Source organism: Furipterus horrens, unplaced genomic scaffold (genome assembly GCF_987537825.1).
Source record: "Furipterus horrens unplaced genomic scaffold, mFurHor1.1.pri manual_scaffold_6, whole genome shotgun sequence".
NCBI lineage: Eukaryota > Metazoa > Chordata > Mammalia > Chiroptera > Furipteridae > Furipterus > Furipterus horrens.
Genome location: NW_028327176.1, coordinates 36,856,587 through 36,874,100, shown reverse-complemented (window position 1 = coordinate 36,874,100; position 17,514 = coordinate 36,856,587). Strand labels below are relative to the sequence as shown.

Below are 17,514 nucleotides of genomic sequence, written 5' to 3'. Positions count from 1 at the left end.
TTTATAGTTCTAAAATACTAGGTGCTAGTCATCCTTGACATTTCTACCAGGAACTAGAGCTCTGAATGTGGAAGAAAGAGAATTGATTTGATCATGTTTTTCCAAGTACATCAGTACTATCATCACCATCCCTATAAACAGAAATATTTCTATTGCATATCTGGGAGTGGTACCTTTAGAGCTAGTTGACAACGCTGCTCTTTTAATAGCATAAGTCTTCAAGCATCTTTCAAACATATCATCCCAGAGCTCCACGATTCCATCCTTTCCACCTGTTACAAAACCCTGTGAACACACACATGGGAACAGCTGTATGCACATTACATGACTGTTGTCCACCCAGCCCCAGCAGGAGTCCCCTTGGGTAAAGCAGCTTTGTGAGTGTGTTCTTCCTGAGTACAGGAGACTGAAAATCTGATAACATATGATAATAAAATGGCATTTTCTGGAAGCATCTCTCCCCTGCTTCTGTAGCAGGATCAATGTATTCTCATTGTATGTGTGCTGCACTTTCTTCAGACCACTGGCTGGCTCTTGGTGCACTGGGTCATGGCTGTTTCTGCGCCCAGTCCCCTGACTAGAGAGCAGGTTGCTACAGAACAGGACCCGCCTCAAACCCTGGCAGTTTTTGGTATCTCATAGCCTCCTCCTGAATGAATCAGAATTAACACCACAATAAAAATGATTGTTAAATATTTTAAATTAAATAATTACTCTTAAAAGAAAACATCATAATTTATTATTAAGAGTAAATTAGACACGTCATATAACGAAACCATCCTGCTAAATTGCCTGCCAGACATCAGTTTCCACAATTTCCATAATTAAAATCCAGATTAATTTTTACAAAACCTGGAAAAGTAAGAAGCTTAACATATTGGATATATCTTACTGAACAGTGATCTTTATTTGTGTTCTAAGTTTATGGTTAAGTTTCTGGCAACTTATCATATATACCAACTGTTCTTAGAAAAGTTTTTTTTTTTTTTTTTTTTTAAGAAAAAACTGAGTCATTCTGTTTTCTCAGAAACTTTTAATTACTGCATTTGAATGATGTATACTAGGAAATAGTATTTTGAAGTTTATTACATTAAATATTCTTATTCCTACTCTAGATTTTGCACCCAGAGAGATTCAATCCCCAAATTAAATTTAAATGCAGTGTATTATACTGTGATATTTTCATCTTTTTCCATGATTTGTCAGCTTAAGTTACCAAGCAATAAAAACATTTAAACACATTATATCACAGCAACTTCTGGGCCTACAGAAATTTTGCATTCTGCTTTCATCTTCTCTAGCATTTTCAGTTTAACCGAAAACAAGTTTGCTAGTCAAACAAAAGAACAAAACAGCTTAATGACTAAAATAACCATGTACCTGCACATATAACAAAAAGCTACCTCTATAGTGGGATCAGCATATGCAGATGAGACTTGCCTTAGGTCTGTTAAGTGACTTTAACTGTTTGGAGATCAAAGAGCACAGATGAATTGGTACCCTCAGCAAGTGAGGAGGGAATGAAAAATTCATATTTTCTGACAAATTCACTAACAGAAGTTTTAATAGCACTGAAGGTAAGTGTGGCCTTTATAAAGAAAGACTGTAAGGCAAGTGGGTAGCAGGACAGATGAGGACAAAGATGAGCTTGAGTAGAAGGATGGCCAGTGTGATGGCAATTTTGTGTCAACTAGACTGGCCACAGGTGCTCAGATTAAGTATTTCTTCTGTAAGTGTCTGTAAGGGAATTTCTCAAGGAGATTAGCACCTGAATTGGTGGGCACAGTGCAGTAGAGGGCCCTCCCCAACGATGAAGCCTGACGAGAACCTACGGCAGAGAAAGGAGGAATTCCTCCCTTTCTTCCCCGTCTCACTGAGCTGGGACAGCTCATCTCTTTTCCAGCCTCAGACTGGCATTTATGCTGCCAGCTCCCCTGGTCCTCAGGACTGTGGACCTGAACTGAATTACACCACTGGCTTTCTTGGCTCTCCAGCTTGTAGATGGCAATGGTGGGGCTTCTCAGCCACCATAATCACATGAGCCAATTCCTCTTAACAAATCTCCTTTTTATATAGTCATGTGCCACCTAATGACATTTCGTTCAATGACAGTCCGCATATACAATGGTGGTTCTGTAAGATTATAACAGAGCTGAAAAATTCCTATCACCTAGTTAACATCGTAATGTAGTAGCACAACTCATTGCTCATGTGTTTGTAGTGATGCTGGAGCAGAGAAACTTCCTGGGCTGCCAGTGGTGTAAACGTACAGCACATATAATTACCGTAGTCGGCTATACCATCCAGGTTTGAGTAAGTATACTCTATGTTAGGACAACTCTGAACAATGACAAAGTCACCTAATGACCCAATTCGCATCAAGTGGTACACGACTGTATATGTGTATATATGTGTATATACGTGTATATGTATATCCCACCAGTTCTGTTTCCTTGGAGAACCCTAGAACAGCTAGTGGAAAGACCTTCCCTGAACACTCCTGTTAAAGCTGACCCTGCGTACACGGGAACAAGCTGGTTATCAAGATAATTTTTGGTCAGATTGATGGTGGAACAATCATCTAATCACTTGGTGCTCCTGGGTCTCTGCTTATGGTGCCACGAAGGAGGGAGGTGATGCTGAGATAGTGTTCTCGGTCTCCTCTGCTACTGTGTGTCTGCATTTATCCCAACGCTACTTCTTACGGAGCTCTTAGGGGTGGGAGCCAGGAAGAACAAGTGTCAAACAATGTGGAGAGAAATTGCATATAAAGAAATAACTATAAATGAGAAAGAAATTTTGCAATATTTGTACTCCCTCTCGTCTCTTGACTGGAGGTTCCTTACAACTCCTTCCTAATTCCAAGGGTACTGTGTTTGGACAGAGGGTTCTCTTGGTGTGGACCTTCCTCAGACTAGCAACTTTGGAAAGCTGATGAGGAAAATGAGTTCTGGAAAATATACCTTACCTTATCCAACGCATACATAGCAAACACAGGCCCGTCATGAGCCTTCACTGTCTTCAGCAGTAGAATATCTTTCCAAATAAAAATATCTCCAGTAGCTGCTCCCGAGAACACTAGATCTTCCATTCGCCCATAAGCAACACACATCATTGTTTCCAATTTTCCAACACTTCCAAACATTCCTCTTTTAGAGGTGAAGCCCCCACCTGGAGTGGACCAAGAATATTTATTTATTTTTTTTAAAAAGTGGCACCTTCTATCAACATGTAGAATGACTACTTTCAATGGAAAACCCTGCGTGACAACATTATGTGTACACAGAGATGTATGAAAACAGCAGAAAATATCATAGACAAAAACAGAAGGTAGTTTCTCATGTGCTCCTGCATTAATTCAGGGTTTATTTGTGTCCCTGCTCTGTGGCAGGCACAGTGATCAATGGTGGGGTATAAAGATGAAAAGAGAGCCCCTGCCTCCAAGGAACCTAGGGACTGGTTGGAGAGGAGACTCCAACCAGTCCAACCATTGGACCAAGATGCGTCTCCTACGCATCTTGGTCCAATGAGACAGGCATCTAAGCAAGGTTCAGTGCAAGTTCTGTGACAGCCAGAGGAAGGAGTGACTAAGTGTCAGGGGGAGCTATAGGACTATCTTCGGGAATGTTGAGCAAAAAGAACAGAAAGAACACCGGCTGTGAATGTAAAATGTAAACATGTTATATGTGTTTTGCCTCAACTTTTATCACAGCAACTCTGAGGTGAGAAAATGATTCACTGTGTAGGAGAAGGTACATGGGACCCGTGCCTTAGATGTTTTCATTTCCCTGCACTTCCTGACCAGCACCGAGAAACCAGACTCATTCCAGACCACTCCGCACCAGCTGGCTTCCCAGACACACTGGGTGTCATTATCCTTTCCTGAAAAGCAGAAAGCATTGGAACAGTAGCTTACTTACATTTTGACCAGTATAAAATTGGACTTGGTTTTAAAGCTGATACTAAGAGTCTAGAAACAATTTTGATAACAGATATGGTTTATGAGTGAGGAGAATAAGACATCGGTTCATGTTTTATCACACTTATTTACTCATTATTACCAACATTATAAGCCACAAATATTTAGCTGATCACCTACTGTGTGTAGTGTCAGGATTTAATTCATTTTCTAAATTCAGTGATAAAGAAACCCTCACTGAAAATTGTATTCACCCAACCAATGCGATTATTTTACTTCCTGCTCAGTAGTCCAACATCATTACTGCTTTCAGAACAGAGGAATAAAGATAATTATTTTCACAACAGAACATTGTCCAAAACTTTCTAGATATAGTTGAATATGCAGAGCATCATAGAGAATGTTCTAAGTTTCACAGTGTAGACATTAAGCAGTCCAGAGTGAATTTGGGGGAGAATATCGTTAAGGAGCATTTTAATGTTAGACTGAAGAGACAGGATAGATAGCGGTCATGGTTATCTTCAGCTCTCAACCACAAAAATGATCAAGCCAAACAACAGTACCTGCTTGTTGCCAGAATTTCATGTGCTTTATCCCAACTGTAACCAGTTTGTCAACATGGTGTGGGTTACACTTTACCACAAATATCTTATCTTTATGTCCTCTGTAAGAGACAAGTCAGAAAAAAAATTCTAGTTTCGATGGAGCTATGATGGAGAGTTTTAATAAAAGCATGCATTTGGTCTAATTTTCATTAAGCACATGTAAGGGGACGACTAAATTAGATCATTTGAAATACACATAGGGTTTACATTAAAATAATAAGCATTGGATTTTCTCTGCATGTTTGAGCTCTTTCTTCTGACCCTAATATTGCTACCAAAGTCTACTTAATTACGCTTTAAACAAATTCATGAAATATCTAAAATGGGTCAGAATGTCTCTGTAAGATAAAATTAATGTCACCACCACAGGCTCATAGGATTGTGAATAATTCTTGGGATACAGAGGTCTGATACAGGAGGAGGGAGAAGGCACTGCAGTAGCATTAATGAGAAGCTTCAAGTGTAATATTCTTACTGTGGAAGTCATAACTTTGGGTTAAACAGAGTTTCTCCTAGAAACGTAGTCACTAGAGACTGAAGCCCCTGGCTCACATCCATGGAGAGAGAAAGGATGTCATCTGTTGATGCAAGGAACTTTCCGATGCTGTGCATTCAGAAATGTAGGTTTAGGACCCAAGAGGCAGAGTAAACAGTAAGGGCTGATTCTAGGCCTAGAGTGACAGACCTGGCTTTCCACAGGGCCTGGGAAATGTCTGCTGCAGAGCACAGAGTCACCTCCTCAGAATCCAAGCCAGTCAGGGCCATCAGCAGGTAGTACTTCTTCTTTGTCCCTTCTTTCATGCCTCTGGGTTTTTTTAGCTTTTTATCTACTTAAGCACCCTCACTTAAGGCCAGAAATAGAATTTTTACTTTTTTCTGGTTACTCACTATATAAAATTTATTATTTGTTAATATTGTATAAATAAGCATTTGTGTAAATATTCATTATTTATTATTTTAAAACCTAATATTCTTCCAAAGAGCTTTAACAATCCTGGAAAATGCTTCCTGGAAAGAGCACTGGTTAATACGTATTACAAATGCAAGAATGTTCTCTGATGGCAATTTTGCAGGTGTCCTGTTTGGGACTGTGACATAAGGCTTGGGAGCAATTCCAAAAATAAATAACGGTATGAAGTCACTTTGTGTTAATTACGTTAAACAGAGGTAACACTATCTACCATGGATACCAAGTACGTACTTTTTTATATCACTAAATATTGCTTTCTCCCATTTCTATTAATGCTCCGGCATACAACTGGCAAGCCACCACAGTTGCAGAGGGTTCTCTAGCAGAACCCTCAAGCAGAAAACTGTATTTCTGTTGCTTCTGAAATGCAGACATGTGCTTTGCCCGAAATTACCTGCTAATGCAGATGGTGTGTTATCAGAAATTCTCACTTAAAGTTCAGTTTATTTGCCTAGGAGGAAAGCCGAGTTCTAGCTAGGACCTGAACCTGGCACTGGAGGCGAGTGACAGCAATGAGGAAGGGTGAATGAGAGACCGAAAGAAAAACCACTTGGACAGGCGCATTTATGAGCTACCATTTGCTGCCAAGAATTCCATCTTAAAAGCAGTAATCAGAAAAGCTTCCCATTTTCTCCTGAGACAGTCAGCTGGAGTCCTCAAGGCCCCATCTGCTCCTCCTCTCAATCTCCAGCAATTTATAGATCTTCATTCATTAAATAAAATTGCCAAAAAAAACCTTTCTCCCCACTTAATACTACGGAGGGAAATATTAATTTAAAAAGTAAGTACGACGCCGGCGTTCAAAGCTATTCACTTAAAAATGATTTTATACAGTGAAATCAAAACCAGGTTGGCTACTGCAGGGAAGAACTAGCAGAGAGTAAACTGGGAACTGGCCTAGGGAACATGCTGTCTTGCTGCGCCTGGGCTGCCAGCTATTTGGACCTCTGACCGCGGTTGGCAAAGAGCGACGCCCAGTGTTAGTGGTAGTGGAAAGTAATGTTCAGACGGCGAGCTGATCCAGCAGGGACGGAGGCTGGGGTGAGGGAGGGCAGGTGGGCTATAAACAGCAGTCTTGAAAGTCTATTTATAAGACAGGGAGATTAGGGAAACAGTTTGCCTGCTTTGAAAGCGGGTGACAGATGCCCATGTCGGGGCCTCCTTTCCAGCATGCCACGGCCTGATGACTAATGGGACTTCTGACTCTGGTGACATTGACAATACTTCGCCAGATGCTAAGACATGCGGCAAGGCACAAGCCGGAGAAAAGCTGCCTTCCTACTGCTCGAAAAAGGCTCTGATATAGATAATGCATACATTACTAAAAGCGAAGTGAAGGCTAACTCTCTGGAAAGGATTTCATAGTGTTTCAATTCCCCGAAACAAACATTCACTGCCCCAAGTCAGGTTTGGCACCATGAAATACTGCAACGTGCTTTCACTTGGGTGTAAAGCTTTCTGTGCGAATTTCATCTCAGTTTGAAAATGAAACCTTACCAGAAAATGAAAACTATAACCTATACTGAAGCGTGAAAATCAGTAGCATGCCGGCAGACCTCGGCAGCTTCTTACCGTGTTGTGGCGATCTTTTCTCCCTTTTTCCAGTCCCAAAATACAATACTGTGAAAATCATCTAAACCAATCGACACCAGACATTTTCCATCGGCTGTATGAAAACAATACAAATATCGAATGACTCATTTCTTCACTGAAAAACCAAAACATTTTATATACTATAAAGAGGAACAAGAATGTATTAGGTTCAAATACACTTATACCAAAGGGACCTCACTAAAATGAAATGTATAACTAGTAATAGCCGAGCTTCTTAATGCATAATAACTGGTTCCTGAAGGAAATCACTGACCCAACATTTTAATCTTAGACACAGGTGAGGGGGAGCCTCTCAGGTAAGTCACTGCAACCTTGTCTATTTTATGACAGACAAATCTCACGACACTTACTGAAAGAGCCATTTGGCTCTGTGACACTCTGAATAACTGGGTTCTATTTAACCCTCCAAGATAAGAGGATTTAGAAACTAAACTTCAAAAATTCTTTCAAAAGATGATTTTATAATTTAAAAAAATCTTCATTTCTTAGTTTCCCTATTTCAACTGCAGTATGCTTGTTACAAGACATTCAGAAAATATGGATAGTGGAAATGTTAAAATCATCCAAATTTCTGGGCATACATTAGGTGTATGTCACATCAGTGTTTCTCTCTACATAAATGTGCTTAAAAAGAACAAAACCAGGATCCTACTGAACATACTATTATCTAATCTTTTCATTTGTTACATGATGAGCATTTTCCTTTAGTATTAAATATCATTTATAATATCGATGGTTACTGTAATTAGATTATTAAGGTTGTTTTCTTTAAAATTTTTAAAACATATGCAAAATTAAATTTGAAATCAAAATAGCTAATTTGCTTTTTCCCTTCAGGGCAGAAGAAGAGTTTGGTCAGTAAGTCTGTCCTTTGCTGGCTCCTCACAAAGCTAGCTCAGCCCAGTGTCTTCCCTGATCACAGAGGACCAACACCAGGGTACAGAAAACAGGAATGTGATAAATGGCTTTTCCACGCTCTATTCAGGGTCTCACACGGCACAGTTTCAAAGGCAGGTCTGGGGTAGATGCAAAATTTGGGCTGCCAGGAAAAATGAGGGAAGCCTCATTAAATTGGAATTTCAAATAAGCAAGGTATAATTTCTCAGTGTCTGTCCCATATAATATTTATATTTACATTGCAAATTTATACTCTCATGGGACACAGTTGTACTAAAAAATAGTATTTGTTTATATGAAATTCAAATTTAATTGGACCTCCAGTTTTTTATCAGCTAACTCTGGCAACCCTCCCCCACACAATGACCAGTGCCCAAACTCTGAGTGCCCTTACCTGTGCCAGAGACCCCCCTCCTACCACTGGGGGACAGTGGTCTGCTTCTTTTCTGGAGGAAAGAAAGTAAGAGAAAGGAACGGCCTGGTTCAACAAACCAAATCCTCCCCAATCCTTGACGACTATTAAGGATGAGGCAACGATTTGGAAGTTATATCAATTCTTTCAAGCTACTAGGCTACAGTAATATTAGATGAAGACATTAATACTTTCTTAAAGGGCTAAATCACCACCAGGCAATTATTATAAACAAATGTGACTTCTAAATCACAACAAATAATGTGTTCTTATGCCTAAATGTTACCAGGCTTTAAATTGGGCAAAGTCTCTGCTCAGGCACTTGGGAGAAGAGACTGGTAATGACGTCCTGTTCATTACCAACAACATTCCTTTTTCCATATCTCTTGGTATGGCCTGGTTATGTTTCTCTATCAGCATGCTTTTGTATTTGGTGATTTTATTTTTATTCGAGTCTTCTGTCTCCCTTTTTTGATATAGGCTCTTTTATGGCTCATAGTAATCATATCACATTTCCTCTGTGGTCCTCACACCGAGTTGGTTTTCAAAGAATGCTGATGATACTAGTGACCTTGAGGAGGGTGAAGGAGATAAAGATGAAATGTGTATACGGGTGGTATGAAGGGGAAGGAAATGTACTATGTCACATAGCCATACATTTTAAAATTGTTTTAATTACCCTTGCTTTCAAAAACACTGCACAAATATTCAAGGCCTCTTTATTGCATTCATTAATTCTATATTTTGTGTTCTTTTAAAATCTGCATAGCTATTTTAATATGTCCTTCTTAGAATGCAAGCAGCCACACATTTAAGATGATAGTTTTTAAAGTTCTATCCCTTTTGAGGAAGGCCTCGGCGTAGTTGATTTTCATGGCTTTTTTAAAATTAAAATTTCTGCAAGTCCCCATCAGCTTGTCCTTACAGTTATATATCACCTTCCTACCCCTAGAAGAGTATCATGGCTGTAAGTAGCAACAGAAGAAACTACTGAACCAGGGGTGCCTCAACACCATCCCCCTTCTCTAGGATAAGTGACTTTTTCTTAAAAAAATTTTTTTTCAGTTAAAGTTTACATTCAGTATTACTTTGTATTAGTTTCAGGTGTATGGCATAGTGGTTAGACAATCATATACTTTACAAGTGTCCCTCTGGTATTTCTAGTACCCACCTGGCACCATACATAGTTATTACAATATTACTGACTCTATTCTCTATATCATATGTTACATCCCCATGAACAGTGACTTTTCTGGAATTCTGAAGGTTTAGGCTATCTCTGTATACCATGTAGTTTGAAAGTATAATCTGGCTACCTTTCAGTTTCTTCCCAGTTTTCACTCTCCCCAACTGAGACTTGACCTTAGATTTGAAAATCCATTGTTCCTTGGCCAGTAGGTTTGAGCCTTTTTATTTTCAGCCATATTTTTAGTATATGTAATGCTCTTTCAAATCTTCCCAGTCACAGTATGTATTAATTATGGATATTTGTAATGAAGTCCAGAAATAACTGTAAGGCACTTAATGTCAACAGTAAAGGGCAAATGAGAAAGAAAAATTTTATTCAGACAATTACAAATTGGTCCCTGTATTCGGGGCTCATAAAAAATGCATAGGTTTTTTTTTTTCTTTTCTCAGGACTGAACACAATGAAATCAAATTAGTCTTAGAGGTGCCCTTGTAGAAACTAGTATTATTCAATGAAGGTTTTAAAAAACATATGAGGGTGATATTTAGTTTAGAAAATATTTACATGGCTGAAACTTTCTCTTTCTAATCTGGTTTTCTATTCACATGGAAGTGTTTTCCTTACTGAAAGCACAAAAACAAAGATGGCTGTTTCCCCTGGTCAGTGATGGTCAATTCACAAAGTTAAAGAACTGCTCAATTAATTGAGATAATATAAATTCATTCTTTGTTTACATAGTTTAGAGTTATGGATTATGTTGTAAGAAATGTTTTTATTAAAAATGTCTTAAAAAAATAAAATAAAAATGTCTTCTTTTTGTTTGCTTTGGAGCAGTGGCAACAATAGGTTAATCTAAATCCTTATGTGTAACTGCTCATTTTTTGGTCTAGTTTTCATTTTCACATCATTAGCCTGCTCTGTACTTCCCTGGCAATTTTTTCTCTAAAAGGAGACAAATGTACTATCAGTATGTTTCCACCACACCTTCCCAAATGAGCGGACTTGTGAGAGATGGGTGGGTGTGGGGCACTGAGGCACAGAGACGGGGCCACCAGCTAGATGAGAACCAAAGGCGGCGCCCCGTTTCAATGGTTAAAGAAGGGACTCTAATAGTCTTTCTTGAGATCTTGACTTACTTTTCTCTCAGTTTTCAAAAGGAAGGTAGAGTTGCTCCTGTTCAGGTACATGTATGGTTCAGGGCTATTCTGGGATGGGGGTCTCTTTTCATGGTGGGGGGGACATGTTCCACATGGCAGCATCTATGCACCAGCCTGCTCACACCTCGTTTATGCTGGAGAATGCGAGGGACAGCTGGAGGCACTTGCTGGGCCCAGGGAGCAGGGAAGTAAGTGGGCACCTGGAGTGCTCCAGGAATGACTCTCAGGCCAGAAGTTCACAGCCACCCTGGCGGAGGACAGGGGTAGGAGGAGACAGGAGGACTAGGCGAGCACTCCCACACAGCCAAGTACCCCGCCAGGAGACCTGGGTTCTAGCTCTGCATCAGCCACTGTTTGATTTTGCCCTGGGCCATGCCACCCAACTCTCTGGATCTCATTCTTGGCCTATAAAGTGGTGTAGGGTTTAAGACTAGAGTTGTATTGTTACACAAGGTACTGCCGATAGAATTAAACCAGAGGCCTCAGCTTCCAACTTCAAAAGGTGCCACAGAGACCACAAAGGTCAATCAGCCCCCACAATTCATCTTCATGTAGCTATTCAAGAGATACTAGTGAAAGTTCTTTCTGAATAGTCCTTAGTATTTATGTATTTTAAAACTGTCTTAGAGAATGCATTATTAAAACTGAAATTATACTTTTAATGCAGAATATGTACAGGGATTTCTTTCTTTGCCCAAGAGGAGAATTAAAAGCAGTGACAGAATCAGTTTCTCAGCCTCTTCCCAGAGTACCTGATTTCTCTACCCTGGCAAGGATCTGCAGGCTGCCTTATGAGGGAGAGATTGCCAAGTCCACTGAATTTCTTCATCTTCCTTCTATAAAACCACTAAGCCCAGAAGAGATGTGAGCGCTCAGAAATTCAGAGATCAAGTTTCTGGGCACCAGCTTACTAACTTGTCTCAGAATTAATGTTTTCAATCACAATCCTCTAGTCCCTTTTTCTGAAGGTATTTAAGTTACATGAGTTAGTTCTTTTGAGTCTTCTAAATTAAAAAAAAAACACAAAAATTAATCAATTCTATGGAAAAAATCTCATTATTAAATTCTATTTATATTATTCTAAATTTTTTGCTACTCTGTTTATATGCTAATACACATACATACATTTTCAGATGAAATCAGTGAATAGATGCCATTTTGAGTTCCATCATTTCTTTTACTTAACTTGATACATAAAAATGTGTATGAAATACACATAGTCCTCATACTTGTTATTTTGAATTATAGCTTTTATTATATGGTGCCAAATTGCTAGAATTATTGAGTCAATTTTCAATGCTGTCAAAAACATGATTAGATTCTTTATAATCTAGTACACAATTAGGTTGTTTTATTTTTATTTTTGTTACTTTAATGGGTGTCTTACCACTCTTCTACAGCATACTTATTAATATTATTTTTATATTAAGGATACACATATGTATTTGCTAGTAAAGTTAATTTTAGGAAAAGGGCAGTTAGGCCATTGAGGAATAGAACTATGAAAAAAATGCAGAAGAAATTCAATCACTTGTATGAACAGAACCATATCTGAACTCAAATTAGAGGTTCTGTTTTGATTTCCCGCTTTATCAAGGACACAGGGCGTACCTACTACAAAACCGCATGTCCATCAAAGCTGTGGAGTTTAGGACTTCGTATTGACTGTTTATTGAGTGTGTTATCTGAACTTTCACCTGGCAGGTGGTATGCCAAGTATTCTCTTTACCTCCACACTCATGTCTTCCCTGCCTCACATGCCCACCAGTGTACTGTACACTGCTTAGCTTTATTATGAACCCAATAAGCACAGAAAATATAACTGTAATAATGACTTAACATCTCAGATTTGTACAGTAGTTTACAGTATGTGAGACTGTGCATGCCATTAAAAAAAAAAAATACTGCACCATGCTATTGATTAGAGAATAAAGATAACTGTCATCCAAACATGGTGAAAAAGTGAAGCTGTAATAGTGATAGTGAAAGTCAAGAACAAGTATATTAAGCAAACCCTTGTCTGTTCATTCACCCATTCACATTTTTTGAGGAGCTTTTGTGTCCGTAACACTGTACGTGTACTGCTGCCCAAGGGCTCCCTCGCTGTGAAGGGCACAGGAGATGCTGACACAAGTAACACTGCACCACATGAGTCTGAGGGGCCCACAGAGCAATGACAGCAGTGGGTAAAGGGATGCAGAAAGAGGGACACATTATTTCTCCCCAGAAGAAAGGAGGAGAACACTTTCAGCTGGGTCTTGAAGGATGGGAGGACCTGAAGAGAAGACACGTGGCACCAGCGTGAGCAAAGGCACACAGGCAGAAAGGACAAGAGTGCACTGCGTTCCACAGTTAGGTGCACGTAACAGGGCACAGACGGGTCGGCGGGTGAAAACACTGCAAAGGAAGGCTGACCAGGTCACGGACAGCCAGGAATGGCCAGCCAAGTGAGCAGCCCGGACTCAGAAAACCAAGGAAGTCCGTGTGGTGGGATGTACCTGTGCCTCCAGAGTGCCCAGAAGTGTGCAGGATGGACGGGAGGAAGTGCAGATGGACCCAGAGACCAGCAGGACTACCGTGACACAGATGAGGAAGAGCGAGGGCTTGAACAGGGAGAGTAGAGATGAGGGACACCTGAGAGAGGTGGCGCTGTGCAGTCATGGACCTTAACGACCAATATTACACATATTGTGCACAGTAAGCATGTAATGGAATTTAGTAGAAGGAAGTTATAGAACCAGTTTTCTGTAGAAAAGTTAAGAATTTTATTCTACTAATCTAATTTCTACTATTGGGATTATGAAACATTTCTAGGTAAAAAACGCCTTTTGTGATGGGTCCTTGGTCTCCAATTCTAGCTTAAGGAAACAGCCTCACTCGAAAGAAAATTAGATCCATCAGTCAGTATTTTTATAGTATTGTGTTCAAATTTTAAATTTTAAAAAATGGAACCCTCAGTTCTATTTCTCAATATGAAATTTATGTCTAAAACCCCAGTGCTGTAAAGTGGCCCCTTGCAGAGAACTTGCAGCCCTAGCTCTAGTTCTTTAAAATTGAAATCGCAAGTGCTGGGCTCCCACTTAATTGGAGAGTTAAAATTGATGGTCTGAGTCACTGCCAGATATTTGCAGCTAAATCTTTGAACAGCAACAGCTGCTCTGGATTTCAAATCACTCAAGCAAATGCAGAACACAATAGGAGCTCAGGGTAATGAACTTGGGAGAGAGGAAATGAGGCAGACACGGAGAGGACGTTTAAGCTAAAGGCCACATTGCTTTATGAGGTATTAACATATCTGATTTCCAGGAGCTGATATACAAACAGAATTCAAATAGGAGGACATTAGAAAAAGAAGGAAAAAAACCTCAAGTAAATGCAGAACTGTCCGTCAATGGCAAAACGGGCTTACCTGAAAAGTCAAGTGCGCACACTCCTCTCTGATGCTGTCCTTTCAATAGCGACAAACATTTCAGAGTCTGCGTGTCCCACACATGAATGGCAGCATCTCTTCCAATCTTAAATAACAGGATGAGTATATTAATTACTTATAAATTATAATAAGAATAATTTTGTTCTTTAGAGTCAAGTGCTGATCGGAAATTAAAAAAAAAAAAAAAACCCATTTGGAGAGTAGGAAGACCCTCAGAAATCATCAGGTCCAACTCCATTATTTTCCATATGTGGAAATAGAGGCATAAAGAGTCTAAGAAGATTATTATGGCATCAAGTTGGGTGCATGGCTCCTAGTTAAGGGGCTTTTCAAACTCTAATTCCAACGTCCACTGTCATTTGTTTTCGTCATTTAATTCTACCTTCCTCTTCTCAACTCCAGGCAAAATTCCACTTCCTGGTCCAGGAAGTCAGTGTATGTAGTCATGCACTATCATGCGGGTTCTTTAACCCATGGCAATTATTTATGTGCAGTGGGTTCAAAATTAAACCGCCCCTCTCTTTGGGGAGGCCCCCATCTTAGAGGAAAGACGCATACCTGCCCAGTGGCCACGTAGTCCTTCACCGGGTGGATGGTCAGGCTGAGGATGTCATCGTCGTGCCCCAGGTACAGCCTCTGGGCGTGCTGCTGCCTGTTGTAGACGACAGCGACCGCAGCGATGTGGTAGACCACTTCCCCAGCTTGTGTGTAGAACAGATTGTTTCTACAGTCGTAGCCTCTGTAACTGAAGCACAGGGCCAAGACATGCGAAGCATGTGAATCAACAGTGAATAAACAGAGCAGGAGTTGTCAGAAGGTAATGCTAGCCAGTGGACACGTGCAAGTAGACCCCCGGTATCATCACAGCTGCTTCACTTCAATGAAGGAATGCACACTTCTGAGGGCACGTGACGACTTCCTGAGGGGACAATGGGCACTGATCCTTTGAACAGAATCTGTTTCCATATCCTCCACTACTGTTTGCACTCACTCTTAAAAATGACCAGTTTGAGAACGCACCTGCAGTGAGCAACAGGCTTTCCTCTGCCATCTCCCCTGTCACAGTTGCCTTCCTCCCACTGTAGGAAGTCATTCCTCTTGTCCATCTGGACTCTTACCCTGGAGTGTCAAACTTCCAGGGACACCAAAACAGAGGGACAATTCACAATATAAGAGTAGATGTTGAATGTAAACAACACCAATGGCTGGGTAAGAAGTCCTCTTACAAGTCAAGTGATTTCCAATTTTTGGCTTTTCACAAAATTAAGAGAGTGATTTAATCAGATCATTAGACTACATTTTGTGTGATACATCAAAATCACGATTTATATTTTTGGCCTATAACTCGAGAGAAAGGTAAAAAATTGAATAATATAGCTGTGATAAGACTGCTTCCATTCTCACTGACTTATTTATGCAAATCAGCTTTTTCAATGCTTACATATCTTAAAAATAAAAAATGGGAATAGACTTAATGCTAAACTCTGTCATACTCTACGAGTAAGTGTGCATATATATGACTATATATCTGAAGTCACTGAAAAGTTTCATCTCATCAAAAAAATTTTTCCAATAAAATTTTTTATGTTTAATAACTGTTTTATCAGAATTTGTACTATATTTGGTCAGCTGTGTACTACTAATAGTTGTTACAATCTAGAAAAAAATTTTTAACATTTAGAGCAGCACTATGCCACAGGAATATTCTGTAAGCCACACATTAATGGTCAAGGTAAAAAAGTAAAAATAGATGAAATTTATTTTGAGAACATTTAACCTAATGTTTCTAAAATATTATTGTCTACATGTAATCATATAAAACATTTTAATAAGACATACATTTTTTTTCATGTTAAATCTTTGAAACCTGAGTGCATTTTACACACACAGCGCATCTCAATTCAAACCAGCCACACTTCAAGTGAGCAGTGGATAGATACATGCTGGACAGCACAGAGAATCATATGGTTACTGGGAATTTAAATTGAACCTGTAGATATTTTTGAACCTATAGCAGAAGGTATGATAGGGTAATCAAGAAAAGACTTTCAATCATAAAAAATATTACACTAGGGTAAAATTCTGTGGAAGAAGTAAAATAAAAATATGAGTTCAAGAAGAAATATGAATGATATAAAATGTCCTACTTTTATAGAAGCACTTGTTTACACATTTCTTAAATCGATGATGGTGGGAATCAAGTATCTATGGCATTTAGGTTCCATTGGTTCTATTTAAATGAGTGATATGTTTATAAAACACTAGATATTATATTCTTCACAACCATTCCCACTTTTGCTGAATACTTTAAGATTTCAACATAAAATTTGGAAGGTTGTATATAATTCTCCAAATTCAAAATGATTTGAAGTATGTGTTTGTTTTGAAGAAAACATTGTCCTTGTTGGAGCCAAGCAAAACAGAGCAGGAGTTGTGGGGATAAAGGAAACAGAGATGGTGGAAAGAATACAGTAAAATAACAATGAGCTGCAGAAACATTTGCATCATCATGGAAGTGTGAAAAAACCTAGGTACATACATTGTGATGGCCATGGAACACAGAAAACTGGATGCAGAAAAATGGTTAAAATACTGATCACAGGTAGGTGCAGACAGGAGAGAGGAGCCAGCTGAAGTGGGAAAGCATGGAGAAGGGGGACATCTTTAGCCCAGGGATAAGGCTAGGGACTGGTCACCCACCCGTGTATGAACTGGAGTTTCAAGCTGTCCTCAGGAGCCTTTTCTCGTTTGAGGGAGGGCACTGCATGGTTTTTCTCTTTACTTTGTTGCTTTAGCTGAGGTAGATCTTCTTTGTAAACCTGAAAGTATAACAAATACATTTAATTGAGACTCTTTTCTTCAGGTTTTAAAAATAGTATCTTGACATTCTCAGGAAATCTTTAATTGTAAGAAATCATGCTTTTGAGAATATGAGGCTAAAAATGGTCACGAGACAAAGAAGGATGTTATGTAATGATAAAGGGGTCAATTCTATGAGATATAATAATTGTATATATTTATGTCCCCAACATCAGAGCACCTAAATATATAAAGCACACACTAAGGAAACTCAAAGAAGAAATAAACATCCATACAATAATAGCTGGGGCTGTACTATCCCACTCTTAAGAGCCAGACAGAGAATCTATAATGGAACAGGAGATTTGAACAGCAGAAATCAAATGATCTAAAAGACATATACGAAAGGGGAACCAAAGAAACCAGAATTATCTCCTGGGGGGTGGGCCCCTTGTAGTACAGGCTTCCCTTGCTAGGTGAGTGTTCTAGGAACCCATCTGCAGCACTGTACCAGCTGGCTTT

At 39.4% G+C, this 17,514-nt stretch overlaps 1 protein-coding gene across 2 annotated transcripts in view; it reads right to left on the bottom strand.

Moving 5' to 3' along the window:
- Window positions 1-17,514, bottom strand: part of EML6 (EMAP like 6) — a 263,951-nt gene that overhangs the window by 72,299 nt on the left and 174,138 nt on the right. For both annotated transcript variants that reach the window (XM_090281297.1, XM_090281296.1), the window contains exons 13-19: window positions 16,894-17,012; window positions 14,752-14,938; window positions 14,173-14,278; window positions 7,067-7,160; window positions 4,483-4,583; window positions 2,969-3,171; window positions 174-285 (exon numbers count right to left, since the gene is read on the bottom strand). In XM_090281297.1, the coding sequence (XP_090137423.1) occupies window positions 174-285; window positions 2,969-3,171; window positions 4,483-4,583; window positions 7,067-7,160; window positions 14,173-14,278; window positions 14,752-14,938; window positions 16,894-17,012 (922 nt within the window). The remainder of the gene's footprint in view (window positions 1-173; window positions 286-2,968; window positions 3,172-4,482; window positions 4,584-7,066; window positions 7,161-14,172; window positions 14,279-14,751; window positions 14,939-16,893; window positions 17,013-17,514) is intronic.